The sequence below is a fragment of the Talpa europaea genome (assembly GCF_964194135.1).
Source record: "Talpa europaea genome assembly, chromosome: 4".
NCBI lineage: Eukaryota > Metazoa > Chordata > Mammalia > Eulipotyphla > Talpidae > Talpa > Talpa europaea.
Window position 1 is genome coordinate 82,530,021 of NC_140070.1, and position 26,616 is coordinate 82,556,636.

General features: G+C 39.2%; 2 protein-coding genes across 4 annotated transcripts in view; one reads left to right on the top strand and one right to left on the bottom strand.

Moving 5' to 3' along the window:
* PROS1 (protein S) overlaps window positions 1–8,442 on the bottom strand; it is a gene marked incomplete at its 3' end in the record, with an annotated part of 52,591 nt that extends 44,149 nt beyond the window's left edge. Inside the window, exon 1 of the mRNA XM_084232639.1 lies at window positions 8,338–8,442. Within this exon, the coding sequence (XP_084088765.1) occupies window positions 8,338–8,413 (76 nt within the window). The 5' untranslated portion in view covers window positions 8,414–8,442. The remainder of the gene's footprint in view (window positions 1–8,337) is intronic.
* A 5,614-nt stretch (window positions 8,443–14,056) lies between these two features.
* ARL13B (ARF like GTPase 13B) overlaps window positions 14,057–26,616 on the top strand; it is a gene marked incomplete at both ends in the record, with an annotated part of 50,117 nt that continues 37,557 nt past the window's right edge. For 2 of the 3 annotated variants that reach the window (XM_084231285.1, XM_084231286.1), the window contains 3 exons: window positions 14,057–14,115; window positions 21,235–21,305; window positions 25,344–25,593. In XM_084231285.1, the coding sequence (XP_084087411.1) occupies window positions 14,057–14,115; window positions 21,235–21,305; window positions 25,344–25,593 (380 nt within the window). The remainder of the gene's footprint in view (window positions 14,116–21,234; window positions 21,306–25,343; window positions 25,594–26,616) is intronic. The other variant, XM_084231287.1, reaches the window with a different exon arrangement.

Below are 26,616 nucleotides of genomic sequence, written 5' to 3' on the forward strand. Positions count from 1 at the left end.
TTACAGTGATGACCTAGAGCCAGTAAGAATCAGCTCCTATTACTTTATCTTTATTTATCTGTAGAAACATTCAGAATCTGTGAAGATAAATTACACTTATTTCACTTCGACTCAAACCTAGAGGAGTACATTTCTGTATTTAGAACATAAAATGTATATAAACCTCTTAAACAAAGGGGTTTTCCCCAAACTAGGTTTAAGGAAAATTCATTGTATTTAGATTAAAAAAACTAGGAATAAAAAGCATTTTAGGGCCTCCCTGGTGGCTCAAGGGGTTAAGCACCACACTATGAAGCTATCTGCAGCCTCTGCAGCACGAGTTCGATCCCTGGCTGGCCAGGGAGCAACCCACATGGCGTAGCAAACCTCTCCTGTCTTGCCTGCTGCTCTCCTCAGCAGTGTGTTTCAGTCAGTCTGCCTGTTCTGTTCCCCACTATATCTCTGGTGAATACTTTCACCCCCCGCATCTCTGGCCTGTACCCCATCTCTTGTATGCATAAAGAAATCTTTAAAAAAAATTATTTTAATTGTACTTTCCAAAGATACTCATTATTAAAATGTCACTCATTTCCTTGGAATGTTTTTCATATACAGAGATTTCTTGTTAAAAATCACTGAATTCTTGCCTACCCTCCCAAAATTGTTGTAATTACTATATTTTCTTATATGTATTTCCCAGAAATATGTAAAACAAAATAGGAATATTTAGGCAAAAAAGGATTTGCATCATCCAATAGAACAAGAATCAAGATATACTTATTTTGCATTACCAGTGAAATTATTTTTAGCACCAATAAAACATTACTCTCAATCAAAGTTTAATAATTTAAAGATAATAGGAATTTTGCTGTCAGATGTCATCCTCCCTGTTTGATTCACTGAATAAGTGGTGACATGAAACCCCAATCCCACATCTAATAAAAACCCCCATATCTCTCGAGTGTTTTTGTTGCTGATATTCTTCTGGTCAATATTGGCTTTGTGTGTTAACTTTCATTAATCTCCTAATCTTAGTTGCATTTTACAAGACCATTCTTTTCTTTTAATTCTCAATGTAGAGGTCAAAACAATCCTGCAGAAATACTGGGGGTAGGGTCTCCCTGGTGGCGCAAGAGGTTAAAGACACAGCACCATGAAGCTGTCTGCAGCCACTGCAGCATGACTTCGATCCCAGGCCAGGGAGCTACCCACATGGCGAGCAGACCTCTCCTGACTCACCACTGCTCCCCTCAGCAGTGTATTTCAGTAGATCTGCCTGTTCTGTTCCCCGCTCTGTCTCTGGTGAATCCTCTCACCCCCACATACTGGCCTGTACCCCGGTTCTTGTATGCATAAATAAATAAATCTTTAAAAAAAAAAAGAAAGAAACAGTGGGGGTAGTTAGCCGGAGGTGACGCAAAAGTTTAGAGTTTACATTAAATTGCAATAAAGTTGAATCTTAGAAATGCCAGTTTCTCCATCTCAGGTCCAGTAATATCTTACCAGACACCTTCCCCATAAGCTGAATTTTCTGCCCTCAACTTCCTTTCTTCCTCCTTTGACACACTTTCCCCAAATCTCTCCCCAGTTCCTCCTTATTGACTTCCTGGCAAATTTCTGTTCATTTCTTATGCAGAACCATTTCTCTATCTTTCTTGCTATCTCCTCATAGACCAGAGTGATTCAATCTTTAAGTGCATATAGGAATTTCCTGAGGGTCTTGTTAAAATGCATAATCTAAATCAGTAGATCTAAGGTAGAACCAGAAATATTTCATTTCTAATCAACTCAAAAGCATTAACAGCTACTGCTGTTATTCTATGGAATAACTTGAATAGGAAAACTATAGATCATGTTTTTAGGACTTTACTTTCTAAAGCTGAAACTACTTTTCAGGATAATTGCAAAATAATAAGTTGTTACAACACAAATAATTTCAAAACCAATTACCATAATTTTTCATCCTGCTATATTGATTGCCAACTCACTGCTATTAAGCTATGTCTCCAATTAGTGTGCTAGTGGGCATAATTAATTATGCCGTCTCTATCATAAATTTATTCAGATAGTTAAAATAACCTCACATTTTGTAATATATATTGCTGATGGCTAAATAGGCAATAAGTAATTGTGTTTCTGTAGAAAAGAAATGTTAATCTGAACTCCACTCTCCTGACTTCTTCCCCTCCCTCAGTTCCTTTAATGGCATCATGAGGAAAGGCCTATGACTAAAGATGAAAATCTCTGGTTTACAGAAGCTGTGCGTGATGTACCAACATAAGCCAGGGCTAGACTTGCTATAAAACCATAGCCGGAAATGAGTGAACAAATTACAGCTTCTCTCAAGGGTGAGCATAGGGGGCTCACAATGGGAAGATATATAAGCACTGTTTCTCTTGTCCACTTTGCTTAGAATGAGGAATTATCTAACACAGGATCAATATGATTTTCTGAATGTCTGAAAGGGTTTGCCAGTTTTCAGAGATCTGTAAAGATCTAGATTTTAAGGATAGGAACAGAGATAAGTTTGGGCAAGAATTGGTCCAGAATAGAAAATGTTCGTGTTCTTGATGAATATTCACAAGATAATCCCCTACCAGGGTAGTTCTTAATGATAAAAGGAGACAGAATGACCTACTGAATGATTGTCAGTTGTGTTTCCTTCTCAAAGTAATCTAGTGCAAGGTTTACAAACTCAAAAATCTGCACCTGTTAGCTGGCTGACATTAACAAGGAAAGAGAACTTGTTAGAAGACACTGAAGGTTGTTTTCTAATAGTGGCAAACTGGAAAGGGTTATTGAATAAAACAAACTCTGTAAGAACAAAATGGTGGTTACCAGAAGGGGAGAGGGTGTGTCATTGGGTAAAAAGGTGTCAATTGTATGGTGGTGATGGAGACGTTTGGTAGTGATTATGATGTAGTAGTATATGAAGATGTCAAATTATGTTACACACCTGAGAATCTCTGTAGGCGTGAGAACAAGGAGAGGGAGCACAATAAACTGTGGTGATAGCCTGCGGGTGATTATATGGTAACTATAATATTTTAAACCAATTTTACTTCATTGAAAAAGAAAAAAGAGGGCCTCCCCTGGTGGTGCAGGCAGTTGAGTGCTGCGCTGTGAAGCTGTCCGCAGCCTCTGCAGCGCTGGTTCCATCCCTGCAGGCCAGTCAGTGGTGGTCCCACTTGGTGGCAGACCTCTCCTGTCGCACCTGCTGCTCCCCTCAGCAGTGTATTTCGTCAGTCTGCATCTTCTGTTCCCCACTCTGTTTCTGGTGAATCCTCTCACCCTCCCGCGGTGCAACTGGCCTGTACCCGGATTCTTGTATAAATAAATAAATCTTAAAAAAAATAAAAAAGAATTTGCTTTGGACAAAAGAAAAACAAGGTAACTCTGAGTCAGCTGTAGCTGAACCTTACTATGTTGAAATGTGGACTCAGCATTGGGAGTCTTCCTTTCCTCAGAAAAGAAGTCTTTAAACCAAACTTCCATGAAACTTTTTCTGATTTTTAAAATGCCATAAGGGTCAAACACACAAATCTGGAGGTATATGGCCCTCAGGTCTCCACTTTGCGTAACTGAGCATAATGTTTGCACAGTACTGTTTAGAAACATAAAAAGCATCCATGAGGACAAGGATAAGGCTACATGCAAACTCAATTGCATAAGACTTACACTGACTTACACTGAGAATCCCAGATTCTCACCATTAAAAAAACATGGTAAGAACTGTTATTCCTTCAGCTGTTAGAAACTGTATATATTACAAAATCCCATCTGATACTTAGTCGATGATTGATTAGTAGGGTTTTTCTATCAAAATCTGTACTCAAAGGTTGACATTCAATCCATATTTGGGTTTATCTGTCAGCACCACTTGGTAGACTTACTCTCAGTGCTCTGTGCTAAAACCACACAGCATTGCTTCTAAGGTCTTCACTCCATAGTTAAAGAAATAAGTCAATAGGATGATTACTATGGTTTTTATTGGTCTTATTGCACAATCTAAAGCCAGGAAGCAGCTTGCCTTATGGAATGAGAGACTGACCAGTTACTGAGGGTGAAGTAACTGCCTTTTGGATACAATCTCATCGTCCAAAAGGGAAAAAACAAATGTGGTATGTTTTCTGTATCAGCATGATGTTCTTTTCTTAAAGCCAAAATACACACATCGGGAGGGGAGGGAAGGAGGGAGGAAAGAAATACTTGTCATAATGTGATGCTCAGGGACTGCTATGGGTTGAATTGTGTCCCCTACAAAGACTGTAAAATCCTAATCACCCAATACATGTGATTATGATTTTATTTGGAGATAAGAGATTTGCAGATGATCAAATTAAAATGAAGTCATAAGAGTGAATCATAATTCAATAATTCCTAATTTCTTAGGAAAAGGGGTAATTAGGAGGAGACAGACATATGCAGAGGGAAGATGTTGCAAAGACATTGGGAGAAATGCCATCTACAAGCCAAGGAATATCAGGGTGACCAGAAATCAGAGAGGTCTTCTTCCTCACAGCCCTCAGAAGGAACCACCTCCTACGACATCTTGATCTCCAATTTCTAGCCTCCAGAACTGAGACAATAAATTCTGTTGTTTAAGACTCTGGTTTGTGGCACTTTGTTACACAGCCCTAGGAAACAAATTCAGTATCCTATTCTCAAAGTTTTTTCTCTCTTCTCTCACAACTGAGTTCTGCTAATTTTGAAACTGGGAAACCAAGGAAGAATACAATCACTAGAGGACCAAATATATTTTCCAACTGATTTATAAGCTGAGCCTGCTATATAGCCATTGGAAGTTCTTTATTCCTGCTAAAAAAAAGAGATTATACTGCAATGGTAATAATCAAAGCAAAATATTGTTGTTGTCACATATAATTCAGTTACTCATCCAGAAAAACTATTACACAGAGAAATTGTGAAAGAAGATGGATATAACCATTCGCAGGAAGGAATAGCAGGGATCAGAATCTGAAAAAGATTATGATTCATCTCCTAGAGCTAACCAGAAAATCTGAGGAACAGCTTGAGAGCAAGAAAGATATGAACTGGGTGGTGAAGGAACAAGTGATAAAGATCAGCTTCAGCTTGTAACCAGAGAGACATTCTCTTGTCTGTCTTTTAAAATTATTAATCACAATATAGGATGTGTTAAGCACACTACAATGCATCATTTCATCCATAAAGCATAGCACATTGACAGGAGATTGCACAGACTGGAGAAGTAATGGACATCATTTGATGACATTAACTAGGAAACTGAGCCTTCCTCTTCTCTGAGTGTGGTAACTAGAACTTACTGAGCAAGAGGTCCTTTCTGCTATACTTTAGTTATTTGCATCAATTTAGAAATATTTGCATTATATTTGAAATATGTTCAAATGGTGTACATGGAAAGAAAGGCATGCATATATGTAGTACAGTCCAAAATTAGAATGTGTGGACTTTTGTTTTTGCTTCCTTCCAGGCATCCATTCCTTTGTGAGAACTGTCCTAGCACTGGCTCTGAATCTAGTGAATTTTCAGTGACAGCTAAGCCAAAACAATCAGGCTCTCTCTCTCTCCTAGGAATTTGAATCATGAGCACAGACACACAGACTTAAAAGTCAACTGATGGCCCCTCCCATCAAGTGAACACAGGAGTTCCTACTACATAGATCACCTTAATGCCCAAGTCACTGGCTTCCCTAAGCCTGGTTAATCAGTATTCCATATAGTCTCCTTCCAGTAAATCAGTTTCCCTCCCTCCCTCCCTCCCTTCCTTTGAAGAGTTCATTACTGTGGTGTGTAGCTAAATAATATTGATACATATTTTATCAGGCTCCTTATAAAATATTTCAAAGTTTAAATATATACAGATAATAGACTTACTGGGGTTTTTTTGTTTAAATATTTATTTATTTATGCATACAAGAGCTGGGGTATAGGCCAGAGATGCGGGGGGGGGGGGGGGGGGGTGTGGTGAGAGGATTCACCAGAGACAGAGTAGGGAGTAGAACAGGCAGACTGACTAAAATACACTACTGAGGGGAACAGTGGGCAAGACAGGAGAGGTCTACTTCTCCATGTGGTTTCTCCCTGGCCAGCTGGGGATTGAACTCATGCTGCAGAGGCTGTGGATTGCTTCATAGTGCGTTGCTTAACCCCTTGTGCCACTAGGGAGTCCTAGATTTACTGTTTTGCTAGAAAGAAGTCATTGAAGATATACCGAAAAAGTTTACTATGAAAAACTTTACTGTGTTTCCTAGCATAGAATTAGTGTTAAGAGAACACGGCACAATATTTTGTTGTTGCTTTATAGTATACCAGAAATGGTCTCTAGAGACTCGCACCAAACCCAACTCTAACCTAATCTTGATAAAACCTTTCCATCAGTGCAACATTTTGGACTTTGGAGTAAAAAGAGTTTAGGAAAATACGAAGATAAACAAACAGTGAAAGGGATAGTTAGAGAAAGAAAAAAAGGAGAATAAAAAAGAGAAGGAAAATATGAGTCAGTTATATGAATGGTAGGCTACATCCAACCAGAAGTGGATGTCTGGATAGGACTGAATTAGAACAGCTAAAAGTGTACATCCCCTTTTTCCTATTTCTCTTCACCACAAGACTTTAGTAAGAAGCAATATAGGTAATTTGGAAAATTAACATCCTTGAAACAATGTACTTCTTGTTAAAATGAAGTTGAACTAGATGACTTCTCTCTCTCCAGACTATAAAAACTTTTAATAAACCTTTTTCTTTAAAAAAAAAATACAACAACTGTATTTCTATGCACTAAACAATGAATTATATATCAAATATTTAGAGTTCTACTTCTATCTCAAATTTAAAATCTTGGGAAGTAGAAACATTCCAGTTCTATGCATTTCCTCATCAGTTAACCAGGTCAATTTACATCCAATTAAACTACCATAATATTTTAAAGCAAGGCATTATAGGATCAACTATGCTTTATGTGATATACTTGCAGAATTTACTCTACGAGTGTCTATGTAGAACCAGTGTATTTCTCTAAGTATATGGTTTGAATACCTGTGTATAATACACACACACACACACATTTTAACTCTACCTAGATTCAATGAAAATGTAACAATCTATAAAATAAAGGGTCAAGTAAAATCCCAGGATGACAAGCAGTATATGCGGCAAGTCACTTTTACCTTTTCTTCTCTGCAAAACACTAGTTATCAGCCAAATATTTATTGTCTTAATGAACTATATAATGAGTTAGTTCATGTGGTCCATACGTGTGGCTTAATAACCGGAGTTTGAAATTCTGCTATTGTAGTTCTTTAATATAGGATCAACAAATAATGTTTTAGCCTTTAAATGAGAATTTTTATATATTCCATTCACCTTAATTAGTAATTTATAAAAACTAGTGGGCTGTTAATAAATTCCTTTCTGAGTCTCCTGAAAATATAATTTTTGAAAAGTTTACAACTGAAACTTTAGCCAGCTTAAAAGTTATATGTAATTCAGTTTATCTCTCGCATACCATTTCCTGAGAATAAAACAGAGCACAAGCAAGGGTTTTTTTTCAAATCAATGAATATGTTGGAACTTTAGTAAACGAACAAATTACCTGGCAACTAAAATATACTAAGTGCCTTAATATTCTTTACATATTATTCAAAGAAAACTCAAAATCCTGCCTTGAATTCAAGCAAGGGAACATAAAGAACTGGAACTATAAAGATAAAAGTACAAAAAATTCATAACACAAGCTCTGTGGCACTTAGTGTCAAAAATTCTCAGAACAACATGATCTGAAAAATACAATATTTAACAGTCCTTTTGATTTCAAGGTTAGAAAATGACATCTGCCTGCTGCTGTGCAAACCCCCAGCCATCCTAAAACAATTCGTTTGTCAATGTTGAGATAAACAAACCACGTTCAAAGTCCAGAAATTGCAAAAGGGAGGTAGGTGGCCAGAGGGGGTGCTGGTTGGGGACAGGGGCTTATGCAAAGGGAAGAAAAAAGGGGATTGTTTTTCCCTCCCTACTCTTAGACTAGAACGCGCTCGTACCTGTCCTCTGCCTGGGAACTTCAGCTGTTGGGTGCAAATGGGTAGATGTTCTAGTTCCTCAGCACACTTCGTATCACCCAGGTTCTTGCATCTGTCCAGTAAGCAATACACCAGTCCCAGAGCAGGGCAAACACCGACCCTGCCCCACCATTACACTGCCTGCTAGATCCACCGCAGCTCCCGTCAGCCAGTTGATGGCCAGACTCGAAGGAAACTTTCCAGAAGGCTGCAGTCCCAGAAAAGAAAAGCCTGCCTACAGCGCTGGGACTGCATTAGCACGGCTGGGAAAGGAGCAGACCAGACCCTAGTGACTACTCACAGTTGGCCTCCGAGACGGGAAGCACCAAGGCGAGGCACGCCAGCAGTGCCCCGCAGCGCCCACCCAGGACCCTCATGGCTAAGAGGCCCGAGGCGCCGCCGGGGACCGTGGGTGGCAGCGGGATCTGAACGCGGGGCGCGCGGCGGAGCTGCAAGTAGGGGCGCCGCTCTCGCAGGACAGCGGCGGGCGGCGCGGGCGAACCAGCGCGCCCGCAGAGCTGCCCGAGCCGGGGCGGGGGGGACGGCCCGCTCCCAGCCCCCAGCCCGGAGGGGAAGTGATAACCAGGACTTTTCCGGGAAGCTTTTCGGAGCTGGGGGCAGGGCTCTGGGAGGGTGTTGCAGGCCCAGTAAACACAGCGCACACATCCTCTGCCAGTTGCCAAACACCAGCGTTTGTTCCTTTCCTCCGGAAAATGAAGTTTCCCAAAGTGAGGGGGCAGCAAAGGCAGTAAAAGCCTCTAGTGCGCTGGGGTGGGAACTCAATCTCCAAGAGCACTTGAAGGATTCAGAGACCGGGATATCCAGGTCTAGATGGAAAATCCCTGAGAGATTGACCTGGAGGATGAGAACTTTGGAAAATTTAGAGGCAAATGAAGACTCAAGGGAAACTACAGCCGGCAGAGCTAATGGGAGCAAATGTTGCGGTTTTTGGAGTGTGTGGGGTGTGGGGGGGTGGGGGTGGGGTTCCTTGGGTTCACTCTGGGAAAGGTTTCACCAGAACGCCCGCCAGTTTCAGCAGCAGGACTGGACTTCCCCAGGCGAGTTTCTCCGTGAGACAGAGACATTAGTTATATTTGAAGGGCAGGCTTATTAGGGAAAGGGACAGGTTTGCTAAGAGAGGCCCTCATGGTTGCAGGCAGGCGGCCTTGAGGAGAGCTGCCTCAGCTGAGGGAGGTCAGTGAAGAGAAGTCCTGGCAGGTACAGGTCATGGACAGCCGAAAGCTGCTGAGTGGGAGACACTTGGTGAAAAGAGGCACCTGCATAGTCACAGGTGGGCAGTGGGAGTGCTGCCCCGAGCCTGTGCAGAGACTGCACAGATACAGTCCTTTTCTCTTTGGGAGGGGTCACTCCTCTATGGAGTGGCCTGCTTATTGCTGATATTGGGTAACAGGCAAAACTAGAAAGGGACCAGAGATTTCAGGGTGGGTCGAATCTCCATATCTTTACCCTCAGATCTGTGCTCCACACCCTGTAGCATCTGCTCCTGCTTGGGTCTCAGGCCTTGTGATAAGGCACTGGTGCCTGAGGGTCCCAACCTCTAGAGCTGGATTAATGGTCATGTTATTCCCCTCGTCCCCCACCTTCTTGTGTGAGTCAGGTTTTAGTCTTGTGAGGCCTCCTTTCTAGTTTTTCTATTCTTGTCCTCCATCACAAAGAGAATAGTTGTGATTATCCATTTCTGTATTTTAAAGAAAAAAAACAAACAAAAACAAAAATGCAAAGGCATAACCATCCATAACCATTCCTCATACATGCCCACCCTTCAGTTTTCCTCCTGTCACCCACCCTCTTCACCTTAGGTAACCTCAGTTCTGCTATCAGTATTCACAATTTTATTTTTATTTTGCTTTGTTAGTTTATCTGCTTTGTTTCCTTTTATACCCATACATATAAAAAAATCATCCAATATTTGCTTTATCTTTCTAACTAACTTTGTTTGACATAATCACCTAAAAAGAAGCATATGGCAAAATTTTATCTTGATATAGCTGAATAGTATTCCACTGTGTATAAATACCACACCAAATGGTATCAGATGACCTATGTACCAATGAAACATTGATCAACATTATTTGTTATAAGGGAAATGCACATTAAAAACACACTGAGGGGCCTCCCTTGCAGCACAAGGGGTTAAAACGCAACCAATGGAGCTATCTGCAGCTGCTGCAGCACGAGTTTGATCCCCAGCCAGGGAGCTACCCACATGGCGCAGCAGACCTCTCCTGACTCGCCCGCTGCTCCCCTCAGCAGTGTATTTCAGTAGCTCTGCCTGCTCTGTTCCCCATTCTGTCCCTGGTGAATCCTCTCGCCCCCCACACCCCTGACTTGTACCCCAGTTCTTGTATGCATAAATAAATAAATATTTAAAAAAAACCCACTGAGATACCACTTCATGCCTATGAGAATGGTCTATTTAAAAAGGAATGGAGTCAACAAATGTTGGTGAGGTTACGCTGAAAAATGAACTCTCTCTCTCTGTTGGTGAGAATGCAAGTTGTTGTAGCATCTATGGGAAACTGTATAAAGATTTCTTAAGAAAATAAAAACGGAAATCCTGTATGAGCCAGCAGTACATCTATTAGGTATTTATCTAAACAATATGAAATACTCATATGAAAAGATTTATCTACACCTATGTACATAGCAACACTGTTCAAATTGCCAAGTAAGTCATGGAACCAATCCAAGTGCCCTTCAACAGACAAATGCATGAAATATATACTCAATGGAGTACTACACAGCTGTGAAGGGAGATGGAATGATCAAAAAGTGAACAACAGATATTGGATGGTTTCATTCATCTGTAGACTATAAATGCCCAAAAAAGGTTCATATGCAAAGAATAGTAGGAATAAATCTTGAACTAAGCAAAAAAATATGATAGTGACCTAAGTGAACAGGGAGAGGGAGTAGGGAGACAGATGGGGTGTTGGCATAGGTGATTTGGAAGAAGGGGGGGGTGCGGCGGGAAGGTGAATATGTCAAGTCCCAAAGAACAGTACCAAATATCATGGAAATTCAAAGATTTTCAGTCTGATTTCATAATTAGGAAAACATGAGTTATAGTTAACAAATGTGTTTTCAGTGGCTTGATGGGATAAAAAACAAATGACAGTAAATTGAGCTCAGAGTAAAAATAGTGCATTTGGGTTTTCAAACCAGTAGTTTAGAAGTTGGGTTGTGAAAATAGTTGGAAGAATAATACTAGGGCCTCCCCTGGTGGCGCAGGCAGCTGAGTGCCGCGTTGTGAAGCTGTCCGCAGCCTCTGCAGCGCTAGTTCGATCCCGGCCGGCTGGTGAGGGTCCCACATGGCGAGCAGACCTCTGCTGTTGCGCCCGCTGCTCCCCTCAGCAGTGTATTTCTTCAGTCTGCCTCTTCTGTTCCCCGCTCTGTCTCTGGTGAATTCTCTCACCCTCCCGTGCATCTGGCCTGTATCCTGGTTCTTGTATAAAATAAATAAAAAATAAAAATTAAAAAAAAAAAAAACAATCTGGCTCATAATTACAGGGAAATTGTGGCCTTATTCTGCCTTGCTGTCTTATGCCTATCCTACCCTGGAGATTGTAGCCAAAGATCTAGGAGAAACATGGAGGGAAATACCTAAGATGTTGGATCAAGAAGATATAATGAAGGGAATAGGTTTTTAGAAAACTTGAAAAATAAAATATTTGCTGAAGTCCTACAAAAGTAACTAATCTTGGGAAAGTGGTCTTGAGAGAATAGAAAAGGAGAAGAGACAGGAATAACAAAAGGGAGGGGAGAAAATTTATGAACGTATCATCTACTTGCTCCACCCAGCTTTATTGAGAAATAATTGGCATGCCTCATTGTACAAGTTTAAGGTGGACAGCATAATTATTTGATTTGCATATATTGTGAAATGATTACCACAATAGGTTCAGCTAACATTCACCACCTCATTATATACAAAAATAAGAATTTTTTTTTCTTTGTCCTGAGAACTCTTAGGTTCTACCCTCTTAACATCTTTCCTATATGTCCTACAGCAACATTAACCATAGACATGATGTTGCACATTACTTCCCTAGTAGTTATTTATTCCTGGGCTTGTACCTTTTGATCACCTTACTCTAAATCTACCTCACCCTATACCATCACACCCCACTCCACCCCTACCTCTGGTAACCACATATCTGATTTCTTTTTCTATAAGTTTTATTTTTTAATTCTACATATAAGTGAGATCATAAAATATTTGTTGTTCTCTGACTAATTTCACTTAGCATAATGCCTACAACAACTTTCTTCATTAGCATTGCATTTTAGTGTAATAGACAGGGCAGTGTGGGCAGAGCCAGCTTCTGGCACTAATGAGGATGGAAGGGATCACTTAAGAAAACATGTATAAGTCATATAGTTCTAATAATTGGAAGACTAACTGAAATTATATAGGTAGGACAATGAGAAGAGGGAACAAGATCCCTCCTACCTAGGAGGCAGGAAAATACTTTCGATAAATGTTTGTAGGCAGGTGACACCAAGTTAAAAATGTTATCTATTATTAAGTGTTAGAAATGGCACTTGAGCTTTATCTCTTTCATTTCATTATCTTAGCAATCATGCAAAGTAATTTATAGATATGATACTTGGCTTCAGAGACATTAAGCTGTATATATGAAATTGAATTAGAGTTACACGAAATAGTAAAAGAAAGAAGATAATTTTAGATGTACATCTATGTTTAGTCCCAGACCATTGTTTGTCCCTGGGTACAATGGGTTTCCCAGAGGCCTCTCTCCTTTTGCCAGGATTTGAAAATATATACTTAAATGGAAATTGAATTGAGAGCTAGTTCCCTACATATTGTGTATGCATTTTTTTGAATATGTCATTCCAAAGACTATAAAAAGAAGTCCAGATATTACATATAGTTTTAAATAAAAAGTGTTACACCCAACAGTTCACAATCCCTACGCTGTAGAAATCAAATAGATAGTAATGTATAAACCTTACACATTGGAAATAACATCAAAATTATAATTCTGGTTATCTTTGGGTGGTGAGTGTGAGATCTTATTTTCTTCATCTTGTTCTTTAGTGTTCTTTCACAATGAAAATCTATTTCTTTTGTAATTGTAACCTCCACCCCCAAGAGAGTAAATACCATACAATACATTTCACATTTATGTAACAAACGGCAATAAACATCAAACAGATTAAAACGTCACTCTGATCTGAACTATTAAGATATTTAGCAAAACAAGTTTTCCCTCAGCTTAAAATAATTGCCCTAGTGTATTGTTTCTGTAGTTGTGCAGCCTGTCTGTCAGAATCCCAGAGGATGCCCATCCCTGCTGTAAAAACAAAACAAAACATGCCCAACACCTGAGATCTCTGGATCTCAGCTGGGCTTGGAGACAGGAGAAACAGCACCTTGGCTGGCAACATATATTGGATAGGCGTAGAGACAGGCCTTGTGGAAGATCTGGGAGAGATTCCTCAGTTCATCTCTGGACGCTTTCGTTGCCTAGCGACGAGAACCACCTAGCCCCACCGGCTCCACCTCCTTTTTCTAGATCACTCCCTCTTCCTCCTCCCACCTCTCAGACAGAGGCGGGGAGCTGGACCCCTCAAGCCACTCAGAGGCCCCCACAACAGGTCCTTGAGCGATGATTGGAGGAGTGCCTGGGCGGTGCTTGGGGCGGGTCTTCCGCGCCTGGGGGGCACGTCAGCACGTCGACGCGGGGTTTTTCTCCGGCCGGGCCCGCTAACCCCCCAGGAGTTAGGGTATCCGCGCTGTCCCCCGTTGGGCTCCCCGCCTAGGCGTGCGGGCGCCGCGCGCTCGCGGATCGGCGCGGTTGGCGGGGCTCGGCGCGCCCACCTGCGCTCCTCACCTGCCTTCCGGCCTCTCCTCCGGCGTTATCGGCCTCTGAGACTCCGGGGAGCGGTGGCGGCCCCCGGGACGCGGCCCGGGACCTCGAGGGGTCGTCCCCACCCCGGGCTCGGATGGGAGGCGGCGGGAGCGGCGGCCTGGGATGTTCGGTCTGATGGCCAATTGCTGCAGCTGGTTCAAGCGGTGGCGGGAGCCCGTCAGGTAGGCGGGAGCGGCTGGCCCGGCCCGGACTCGGGGATGGGGAGCGCTGCGCCCCGGCGGGCTGGGGCGGGGGCGGGGCCCCACATCTGTCTCTGCTCCCGGGCGAGTCTCTGCCAGGCCGCGGGGGATGCTTTTGCTCCCAGTTTGATTTGTTTCCGGAGGTGGAGGTGGGAGGATGTAGCCTTTTTGTGTAGGTGCTTTTAAGTTCTCATCAACAATGCTTATTGTTACCATTTAAATGGGTTCGAATTTTTTAGAAAGTTGTGTGTGTGTGTGGGGGGGGGGGTGCCATTGGAAAGTATTCACTGTGTATTTTTCCTCCGAAGCTTTTGTAATGGGAATTTTTTAAATGGAGAAACAAGGGTTATGGTTTTCATAACATACACTCCTCCACGTGTGTCTTTTGAGGACTTGTTTTTGAAATTGGGCCCCACTACTTAATAATTATATGATCTAACCTTTTCAGCCCCACCTTCCTTGTATATTAAATGAGGGTGATAATACCTGGCCTTAGGAATGTTGTAGTCAATGAGAAAACTGATGGAAGTGTTTTCTTAACTGTAGTGTAGCATCAGTTTTCATATAGGATCTAGTTAATTGAAAGTCTGCTGCTTAATCTTCAATTTGAACCCTAGATGTATTACTACTATTCATTGCCTGTTACTTGATATGTATGTTCATTCCTCAACAAATATTTGTTGAGAAAAAACCATATGCTATGCACTCTATTAGGAATGAGTCAGTGAAAATTGTATTTTGAAAATTGAGTGGTTCAACTTATCAAGAAAGTTTGTTATTTTTTTATTAATAACGTTGAGTTTTTTTAAATAATTCTGCTTTGGAAAATAGGTCAAGGATAAATTATTGTAGTTTTTCTTTTCAATTATTAACAAAAATAATGTTGAATTGAGACGCTGTAAGTGTATAAGGCAAAGTAGATTTCGAAGATTATGCTAAAGAAAGTTAACTATGAGTCTTTTTAAGTTTGCTTACGTGTTGAGATGGTAACTTTCTATATTTTAAGTAAAATGTAATATTAAAGTTAATGTCATGTTTGGTTTTTACTTTTGAAAAATAGAGTTACCAGAAAGTTTAAATTAAAAAACTAAAACTTTTGTATTCTATTTACATTGGACTTCTCTGATCTAGAGCATGGCCTAATGTAAAGCCCAGAGGTAAAATATCTTTAATATTGTCAGAAAACTTGAGAACAAGTTGAATTGGACCTATCTTTTAAATACCCTTGTAAAACACCTGGTTCATAATAGTGAATGAATAAATATTTGCAAAATATCATATATTGTAAAATGTATATACTATAGTTTGGTCACCTTTTAGAATAATCGTGAAGTAAACAATATTAGTACATAGTTCTGTTTACTGGAATAAATCAGAAGTGAGCAAGGTGATTTTTAAATATATATATAAAACTTGTGGGTTTTGATGTATTTTTTCAAAAAATATTTTTATCCTTTCTGTAGAATTTTTAAAGATGTAGGCCGTCCTGCTTCTTAATGCAATTTCTCTTCATATTTGTGTTTTATGATACGCTTGCAAATGTGAGACTTGTAAGAGAAAGATGATTATTAATATACTGTGGTTCTGAGGTTACTTTGCTGACTTACCTACTACATCCTGCATCCTTTGGATTTACTCTTGTGTCTTCACTTAGATGCTCTCCCTCTGAGCATATTATTCTAGAAATCAGGATCAGGGATTAGGTACACTACTCAGACAGAATGTGTGGTAAGGACAAGAAGAGTGAAAGATGAAGTGTTCAGGTCAAGAGTCAGGACCAGAAGCTAGGAAATTCAGCAAACAGCCAGTGTTTGAACCATATATGCTGTTTTTTATATGTGTAAATTAATCTTTAATAGAGCATATACCATATTCACAGGTATGTGGCTTGCCAATGAAGTATAGTATTGTTTTTTAAACTTTGTATTTTGAGATCACAGTACAAAAAGCAAAGCTAAAAATTAGCTTTTGTGCAATACTTTAAACTATAGACTTTATTCTGAGTTCATTAGTTTTTAGTTTTTTGACTAATATCCGTGTTTTTTTTTTTTGATCTGGCATCTAATTGAGGATCCCCCATTGCATTTGTCATGTCTCTTTGGTCTCCTTCAGTCTCTAACACTTCCTTAGTCTTATCTCTCATAGACTTTGAAGAGTACTTGTCAGTTTTGTAGAGTACCTGTGAATGTGGTTGTCTGATGTTTTCTTTTCATTCCATAAAGGTGTTGTTTGGTTATTGGGTTGAATAATGCCACAGAGATGACATATCCTTCCCAGTATAGCATATCAAAGGGTCTGAGATGTTAATAGGCCTTATTATCGGTTATGTTAAACCTTGATCACTTGGTTAATGATTAAGTGGTGTCAGTTACAAACTGCAGTATTACATTGCTTATATTTTTGACATGAATTTGTATATCTGTTTAAAAGGTAATATGAGATCCTGAGGTAAATATGTAAAATAGACCTTTGGCTCTCTTAGTCCCTACTTTTCTTTCTTTCTTTTTTTTTTTAACTCAGAATTATTTCTCAATATAGTATTTTGGAGTCAAATGGATTTGAATCTGAATCCTAGGCATTTGGGCACTTTTCTTCTTCGTAGGGGTGCATAATTTCTATCTTATAGCATTTTGAAAGAGAACATTTATGTAAGTGTTTGATGCTAGGCTCATAGTACTCAGTCAGTGGTACTTCTGCTCCTACAAGGTAAGTGCCAGTTAGTAAATTATCCTCCTCAATACATTTTATACTTACCAATATTGATATCATACCTTTTCCTTCTGTTGTCCATGGATGAAGGATTCCTTTTCTTTTTCAAGGCTAGTTCTTATGTCTCTGCTCTATCTTGCATTTCTTTTAATTTTCTGATGAATTTCAATTGTGTTTTTGCTAATACTGAATAATTAATTTGGGGATACAACTTTAGGCTTATTCTTGTATTCCAGAAGTTTTCTCTGTGATTTCTGGCTTCAGCTTTGTATTGATTTTGATGTTTGAGGAGTGACTAAAAAATTGAAATTTTAAAATCGTTCTCATTGTTAATATTATACTGAAACCCTGAGCATGTAAACTTTTTCAGGAAACTTAAGCCAGTTTGCTGTAAAAGTATAGATGATTTTAGTTGCATTATTTAGTATTGTAGTCACTTTAAGATTTGTTTACATTAAATCCATGACACTATTGTCTTGCCTTTATATTTACTCAGCAAATGGGGGAATCAGAAAATAGATTCATGTTGTTTCAAGCAGTAAGTATGCCCACCGTGTGCCCAGTACTCTTGATCTTGGCACTATACCCTTTGTTAAGACTAGCTCTAGCAGAGGAGACTGTTTGAAAAGTTATTTGATAAAGTTAGTCTGTGGCAGTAGATACTGTCAAGAAGGACTGGGGGAATCCCTGGCCTTGGAGACCTGCTGGGGAGTGGCAGAAGGGCATGCTCTAGAGTTTGGACTTGATTCTTTTTTTTCTCTTTTAAATATTTATTTATGCATACAAGAACTGTGTTGTAGGCCAGAGGTGTGGAGTGGGGGGTGGTGAGAAGATTCACCAGAAAGAATGGGGAGCAGAACAGATAGATCTACTGAAACACACTGCTGAGGGGAGCAGTGGGCTAGGCAGGAGAGGTCTGTTGTGCCATGTGGCTTGCTCCCTGGCCAGGGATGGAACTCAGACTGCAGTGGCTGGCCATAGCTTGATAGCGCTGTCTTTAACCCCTGCGCCTCCAGGAAGGCCCTGGACTTGATTCTGTTTAAAGATTTAAGGCAGAAAAATACCATGATTTGATTTTCATCAACATCATAGTTAGACTTGGTTAACAGCATGCAATTTAGGACCTTCGTCAATCTACCTGTTACTAGGTAAATCCACTTTCTGTTAGAACCAGGTTATGATTGTAACAAATTTAAGTCTTGGGGAAAAAATTCCAAAATGTATGAATGAAAATGAGTCACATTACTTGGCTATCCAATATGTATTTCTGTGTATATACAAATATGAGTAAATTTTAGGATAATCAAAATGGTTCAAATTACTCGGTAAAATAATAATCATAATAATAATAATAATATTGGTAGTAATTATTATGCTTTCAACCATTGCATTTAAATTTCACATGAAAGCTGCTGTTGACAGCTTCTTATTACACTGTAACCTTGGGTAACTTGTACCTGCTTTGCTTGCCAGGACTGTATGAAGATAAAATGATAGGGTGAAATAGCTTTGAACTATCAAGATACACTATAATTTCAAATCATTGGTTATTGCAATGTTTGGGAAAGGTGGAAAGCATTTATTTCTGAGGTACTTAATTTGAGGCTATTACAAAGAGATCATTTTTCTTTTACAAAACTTTGCCTATTTGTTATTATTCATGTGTTCACCTTCTGGAAACTCTTCCTAGTCTTGCCATTTCTTTTGTCTCGTTTCTTTCTGACCACAATTTTAAATACTCTTTTAGAGGTTCTCAGGGTGCCATACTCCCCTGTCCCCAGCTCCTCTGCCTTTGTTCTCTCTGGGTTCTTTCATCTGTTCTCAGTTATAACTACCATGTATATATCTCATAAAACCAGTCCAGGTTTCTCCTCCAGCTTCAGACTTCAGCAGTGAGATGAGCACCCTTTCTGCATGTGTAAAACCTACTAAATACTCCTCAGTAATCTGGTCCTCACCTGTCCCTCTGGTCTCAACATGTGGACACCCTGTCTTGAATTTTATGCTTCAAGAATTGCTATGGGTTGAACACTTACTGTGTGCCACAGACATTCTGCTCATTACTCGCATTGTCTTATTTATCACATCCTATGGGATGGATATATTTATTATCCCACTTTATTGATAAAATTCTGAGAAAAGTAGTGTGTCCCAGATCATATAGCTTGGAAATGGCAAATCTGGGACTTGGCTATCTCTAAGGCTAAGTTGTGGCTCTATATCAGAGTGTTCAGAAGCCCTATTACGTTACTTACACTTTCATCTCAGCCTAGAAAGTTTGATATATAATTAACAATTCAGAGATAACTGTAATAAGAATGAAACCATCACTATTAACTTCTGGGAAGGTCCACTTTATCTATCAGCTATTTGATAATACTGGTTCCTTAAGTAGAAGTCTGTTAAGCTCCCTTTAGGCTCAATGCATGGTCATTTTGAGTTGTGATTTTAGGTGAGTCTAACAATTGTGTTTTGCTTGTGTTTAAGGCTACTCTCCTAAGGTATATATATATATATATATATATATATATATATATTTTTTTTTTTAATAGAGGCATGCTTTATTTATTTATTTGTTTGTTTGGTTGGTTGGTTATACATGCACTGGGTACAGTCAGAAGTGCGGGAGGGTGAGAGAATTCACCAGAGCAGGGAGCAGAGCAGGCAGAGGGACCAAGGTACACTGCTCAGGGGAGCAGCGGGCGGCAGGAGAGGTCTGCGCGCCATGTGGGACCCTCTAGCAGCCGGGGATCGAACCGGCGCTGCAGAGGCTGCGGGCAGCTTCGCAACCCAGCGCTCAACCGCTGCGCCACCGGGGAGGCCCTCCTAAGGTATATTCTTAACCCCTGGGTTTAGCTGGTCAACGTTGGTGTCTTTTCTCATGGACTATTCTCAGTCTGGAATCTCTTCATCCTCTCTTTTCCCTTGCTTGGCAAACCTCCACTTTAAGAACTTAGCCGAGGCATCATCACCTTTTGTAAGAAACTTTCTTGACCTTCCCTATTTCTAGACTGGATGATGTCTCTGCTCTGTATCACTTTAGCATCTTGTGTATCTAGATGAGCATTTTAAACTGTCATAATGTCACATTGTATTACTATTTGCTAATGCTTTCATCACATTCCTTAGAGGATCAGCACTTTGGGATAGAAACCATGTTCTGGGCATTTTCGGGTCCATAATGCATAATGCTGAATGTACCTTTATTGAATTACTGTCTGAGTAAATGATTGTTATTTCTAGTGTCAACTTTTTTTTAGATAATATAAGCCTAAGAATACTGTGTATTATTTATTCAATTGAGGGACTAATGTATTTGATCAATAATAAGATTAAAAGACATATTCTTTTGTCTTTTTGTTGTCATATAGCACTACAGCCAGTGATGATTTCCCATAATTTGGAAAGTCATAATAACATTTTAATTTAATTTTTTTAACATTTTAATCTTAACATTTGTTTTAGATTATTGCATATCTTCATTATTAAAAGAGTTACATGGAATTTTGAGTTTGGTAGATGAATGTTAATCTTTTGAATACATTCTGTTCTGAAAATGTAAATGTAATGCTTTGTTATCAGGCATTGCAATAATTCATGCTATGATTTTTATTTGTACTGCTAATGTTTATTCATTACTTTAACCTCATATTCATTTAAGGCAGTGTTTTAAATGTATGATATAATGACCTTAAATTAACTACTTGCAAGGGTAGTCAAGGTAGAAATAGAAATCCAAAGAGACCATTTTGTGCCAGTCTCACCATGATTGTAATTTTCCAAAGTGATTTTGAGTTTGAAGAACTATTCTTTGTACCTAATATCCTACTAAGAATATTACGAACATCTTTAAGGTAAAATGGAGCTCTGGCTTCAAGGGCAGTATTTTAAAATGCATAATAATTTTTGGAAGTTTTTTTTTTTTTTTTTTAAACTGAAATTTTGACAAGACTCGGTGGCGGGCATAAGATGCTGCCTTTGTAGTTGCAAATCAGGCACTATTTTCCTTGAAAGGTAGATTTGAGATTTTTTTGCTTTTGCTCATAAGGGGTTTGTATTCCATGATGTTCCAGGGAACTGCTGCCCAGTATATTTGCTGTGTTTATTTGGAGTGTTGTTTTCCCTGACTTCTAGACACACGACTTACTATATCCTTACATGGCTGCTCGTGCGTCCCCTTTACAACAGCAGTCATCACACAAAATTGCCTCTCTAAGTCTGTTTTGTTTCTGGGCTCTGAGGTTTATGGGCACAAGGGATTGTGGATGTTGGTTTGCTACTATATGGTGGTACTTAATATAGAGTAAATGTAAAAAGATTTGAATTTGCTTTTATTTTTCTCTAATACAGAATTAACTTAGAAAAATGATTTTCAATTTTTATTATTTTAAGAAAGGTGACTCTCGTGATGGTGGGACTTGATAATGCTGGTAAAACGGCAACAGCAAAGGGAATCCAAGGAGGTAAGCTAGAAACATTAATTACTAAGTTATTTTGAATAATTTATACTCTTATATATTCACTGGGTGCAGATAGTGTGCACTCCATTACTTTATTTCTTAGTATACTTATGACTAATATGATGAAAAGACGCTGCCTTAATGATCCCTGCTTATTATCATTTTTCAGATTTGACTAAATGCAGTTGCAGAGGCTCTTTGACATCTATGATACACTAAAAGGGACACATCTTTCTTCTAGACAATAGGAAGGGAAAAAGTTAAAAAAAAATGACATCCTCTCCCTCCCCCCCCCACACACACTACCTCCCCAAACGATACACATCTGCTACTTACATTCTATCTTTTGGTCTGATTTCAGTCACATGGCTACACCTTAATAAAAGGGTGGTAGAAATATAGTTGGTCAGCACAGCATTCTTTGTGTCTCTTGACTTTTTTTCTCCTATAGATGTCAGTTTTACAGTTACGTTAAAGATTGAATCACTATTTTGTTAAAGGGTGCTAGGTATTTTATATGATATCTCATTTGCTCGTATTCAGTGTTAATTTGATGTTTTGTATTCCAATATAGCAGTATCTGTTAGTGATTTGTTACATACCGGGAAGATGCAGCACCTACTAGTCATCTTAAGGGAGAAAACCTGACATCTATTTGTTCCTGAAAATGGATGTTGAAACAGGATATCATGCATATCAAATAGTCAGGGGGCTTTTACTTATGGAATTTCATGAAAGAAAATTAGCATCCTATAAAACTTGCTATTGGAAATTATCTTGTCACTCTCAATTCTGCTATGTAATATTGGATATAAATTGTGTATTATTCTCTATGATTACTTCTAAAGTCTAATTGTCAAAACTCACTGTAATCCTCTAAACTTTTTCTAAAAGAGCCAGATAGTAATTATTTCAGGCTTTGAGAATCCATACAGTCTCTATCCCCAATATACGCCTCCTGCAGAGTAGAAAATGGCCAGACTAAACAAATGAGCATGATGGGCTTGCATTGAAACTTTATTTATGAATACTAAAGTTTTAATTTTGTGTTATAAAATAATATTATTTTGATCTTTTTGCAATTTAAAAATGTAAAACATGTTCTTGGTGTGTGCCATATATAACAGACAGTGAGCCAGATTTGATCTGCAGACCTTGACTCCTTATCATAATGCCCTTCCTTTTTCCATCCCTTCAAAACATTACATTCAGGAAACAGACAGCTCAGAACCTGTTATCAGACCATATGATTTGTTGCATGGACTTAGAATAGTCTCTTTCCCTGGGGCCCTTTCTCTTCTATCTTCTAGATCTACATGTCCATTAGTTCCTTTTTCTCATTCCAGACAACTTTCAAGGTATCACTTCAAGATCAAAAAGTCAAAGCTCCCCTCACTTTGAGTGTTGTAGAGCTGTATAGGCTCATGGTTGAGGCCATATTTGAGTCAAAACACACCCACAAGGGCTGTACGCACAGGGAAAAAAAAAAACAGACTTTTCAGGACTAGAGACAAATATTATACTGCTAGTCCTGCAGAACTAGTGCGCTTATGGTGACCAACGCAAGGAATGTTACTTTGGGCTGGTCAACCGCGGGTGTAACTTGGAAACCACGCTGGGCGCCAAACTGTTGTAAAGCAACCCCGATACAAAACGGGGTGCCTGACTGTGGGTCCTCACCCGCGCGCTTAAAAGGACTTATCAATGCTCTACTGCAGGCACACGTGAAAGGTTAATAAAAGGTTTATTTACAAGGGAAGGGGAAATGAGGAAATATACAGCTCTGGGAGAAAAGCGGGAGACAAAGTTTTAAATGAGTCCTACCCGATCCGCCGATCTGGAACCCCAAAATGGCGCTCTGAGAGCTGGCCGCCAGCCAGGAGCGGTGAAGCCGGGAGGCGAGCGATCGCGAGCCAGAGAGAGCCCTAGGCCCACGTGTTTGGTTTTTTATATCCAACCTGGCTGCCCAACTCCACCCTCAGGTCCCAGCCACCCTCCCCTTGGTGGTGATGGGATTTGTCTTCCCCAATGTCCTGATGGTTTTAGTCTGGAGTGGGGGTGGAGTCCACAAAGCCTGTATGGGATTAACTCAGGACATCACTTCCCCCTAACATGAGCACCCCACTGGCTCTGTTTCTGTTCTTCATCTCATATTTATTCTTTAGTCTACTCCTGTGACTGATTTCTTACCTTGATTTTTTTTAGTTTCATTTGTATAAAACTATATGAAGTTTCACAAATTAAGTCTTTTTCATGCCTTTGTATTTTTCTTTATAGAGTTACCATTTATCTTACTAGAGATGATAAGTATTTAATTTTAAAGATATTTTTGCCACATCGTCTTTATGAAGTATTTTCTGCTGTTGCCCTTACCCATAACCACCACCATCAGTAGAAATGACTATGTACTCTGTTCTGGGCTACTCTTACTTATACTTACTTATATAATTCTTAATTGTCATTTAGCTGTCTTTCTACCTTTGTAGTCCTTTTCTATTCCCTAAGGGTAGTAGTACTCATTTTGATGTCTCAGTTCATACCATACCTTAAGACACCCTTGTTAAAACATTTCTTTCTTAACTTCCACTCTTCAGCTTATTTCTGACTCACTCATCTCATCTCATCTCATCTCATCTCATCTCATCTCATCTCATCTCATCTCATCTTATCTCATCTCTCTATCTTTATCTCTATCCCTCTATCTCTTTTTCTCTGTCTCTGTCTCCCCCACCCTCACTTGGCATTTGCTTTATTTTGGAGATATGTCTCTTTCCCCTCTAAATGTATTGATTACCATTGTCCAAATTCAAACCCTGAATGTCTTTATTCTATAATGTTATTTTAGTTTCCTAATCTATGAATAGTTTTCTTACTGTGCATTTCGCTTCTTTCAATCAACTTCTCTTCTTTATAGCTATCAAAGTGATTGCGTTAGTTGAATAAAGGTTCATTTGCTCTAACAGATCCGAAATAACAATAGCTTGGCAAGGTAGAAGTTTATTTCTCAAATACGCAGGCAAAAAAGTAGTTTATGGCTGTCATAGAAGCTCTATGGTATTAGGGACTCAAGTTCCTTCTCCCATTTGCTTTGCCATCCCTGTGTTTTCCCCGACCTGTATGGTCTAAGGTGGCCCACTGCTACATAGGCATTTTGACTGGGAAGGAAGAGGTACAGGTATGTATTCTGTACCTTCTTAGTGTTTTCATATACAGAGGTTAAAAAATAAATCAATTTTATATTTACTGGCAGATCTAAAACGTCTTTCCTGTAGAAATAGTAAAATATACTCATTATGTTTGCAAACTACTCTCAACAGTCTTATATTCCAGCTGTAGCTTTAATTTAGCTAAAAGAGTTATCCTATACTTTATAACATCTCCCATTCTTTGGTTTTTCTAAACTCATCTATTCTTTCAGTGTTCCAAGTTTTTCTTTATAACAGTTGTAAAGTTATAACAGTTTCTGGGGATGTCTGCAGTGTTGAAGGCTTGAATTTTTTATTGTTTGTAATTTGAAGAATAAATAGCTTTAAAGGCAAAAGTTCAGGCACAGCAGACCTCTCCTGACTCGCCCGCTGCTCCCCTCAGCAGTGTCCTTGGGTCAGTCTGCCTGTTCTGTTCCCTACTCTGTCTCTGGTGAATCCTCTCACCCCCCCACACCTCTGGCCTGTACCCCAGTTCATGTATGCATAAATAAATAAATAAATCTTAAAGAAAAAAGGCAAAAGTTCATTCATTTTTCCTTCTACAGATACTTACTAAGTACCTATGGTATGATAAGTATTATTTTAAGTGCTGAAGTTATAGCAGTAAAAACAGACAAAACCCCAGAAATTCATAAAGTAAAAATTGTAATTGGATATTTTATAGTATCTACCCTCCCCTCAAACCAGCGTGTTTAGATGTAATGCCTATTGTGTAAGTAAATAGTAAACATTCTCTTTAATACTAACATCTGCCTGATGAATACATTTTTTTGGTCATTCAAGCTGTAATGTTAATATTAATTTAAAATCTGATCTTTTATATCATTTGAAACAGAGCATCCTGAAGATGTAGCTCCTACTGTTGGATTTTCCAAAATCGACCTTAGACAAGGAAAGTTTGAAGTTACCATCTTTGATTTGGGAGGTGGAAAAAGAATTCGAGGAATCTGGAAGAATTACTATGCTGAATCCTATGGAGTTATATTTGTTGTGGATTCTAGTGATGAAGAGAGAATGGAAGAGACTAAAGAGACAATGTCAGAAGTGTTACGACATCCACGGATATCTGGCAAGCCTATACTGGTGTAAGTATTGATGGAGTCCTTGTGAACATAGGGGCAACAGCATTAGCCAAAAAGAAAATTTATCCAAATTACAAAGACTAAGCTGAAATTGTTACATTCCATGGTAATAAAATGTATGTAATTAACTGGGAGTTGGGAGTTGTTAATATACTGAGGCCTTGTCATAATGTCTGTAGATGTTAAGTGTAGAGGCTACATTATGAAGAAGTCTTACAATGAGACTGTTTAATAATTATAAACTACTTAATTTACTTTTTAATCAAATTTTGTATTTTAAAATGATTTATTAACAAACAGTGTTCTAGGATGCTTTTCAATTTTTTCTTCTTTTAGTAAGTCACTAGCTTTTTTTAAAGATTTATTTATTTATGCATACTAGAACTGGAGTGTAGGCCAGAGATGCAGGGGGTGAGAGAATTCACTAGAGGACAGAGTAGGGAGCAGAACAGGCAGATGTACTGAAATACACTGCTGAGGAGAGCAGTGAGTGAGACAGGAGAGGTCTGTTGCACCATGTGAGTCAGCTCCCTGGCTGGAATTGAACTCATGCTGCAATGGCTGCTGCTAGCTTCATAGTGCTGCATCTTAACCCCTTGTGCCACCAGGGAGGCCCCCATCAATTTTTTGCCTTTGTTCTTTTTCACTTGAAGAGTGGTCTATTTGCAAGTATTTTAAATGGTGTGGTTTTCTACCCCATGTTAATTTCACAAGTTCTATTTCTACAGTTTTCATATTAAGCATATGATCAGTCTTATCAGTGTAGTCATATGCTTATATCAGTTTGTCTAGGTACAAAACATTTTCTTTAAAACTGGAATTTTTTGCACTATCTGCCCTCATAGTGTTTGTGCTTTGTAACACCAGGTGGTGCTCTAACTATGAGACATAGTAAAATGAAACTCAAAATTGTTCTTAACATTGGAGTAAGCTGAATGTGTGCTGTCACCTTCTTGACCCTTTTCTGTTGCTTTTGTGATTAATTATTAAGGATTAAAACAACCAGCCTATCACATAATGAGATGA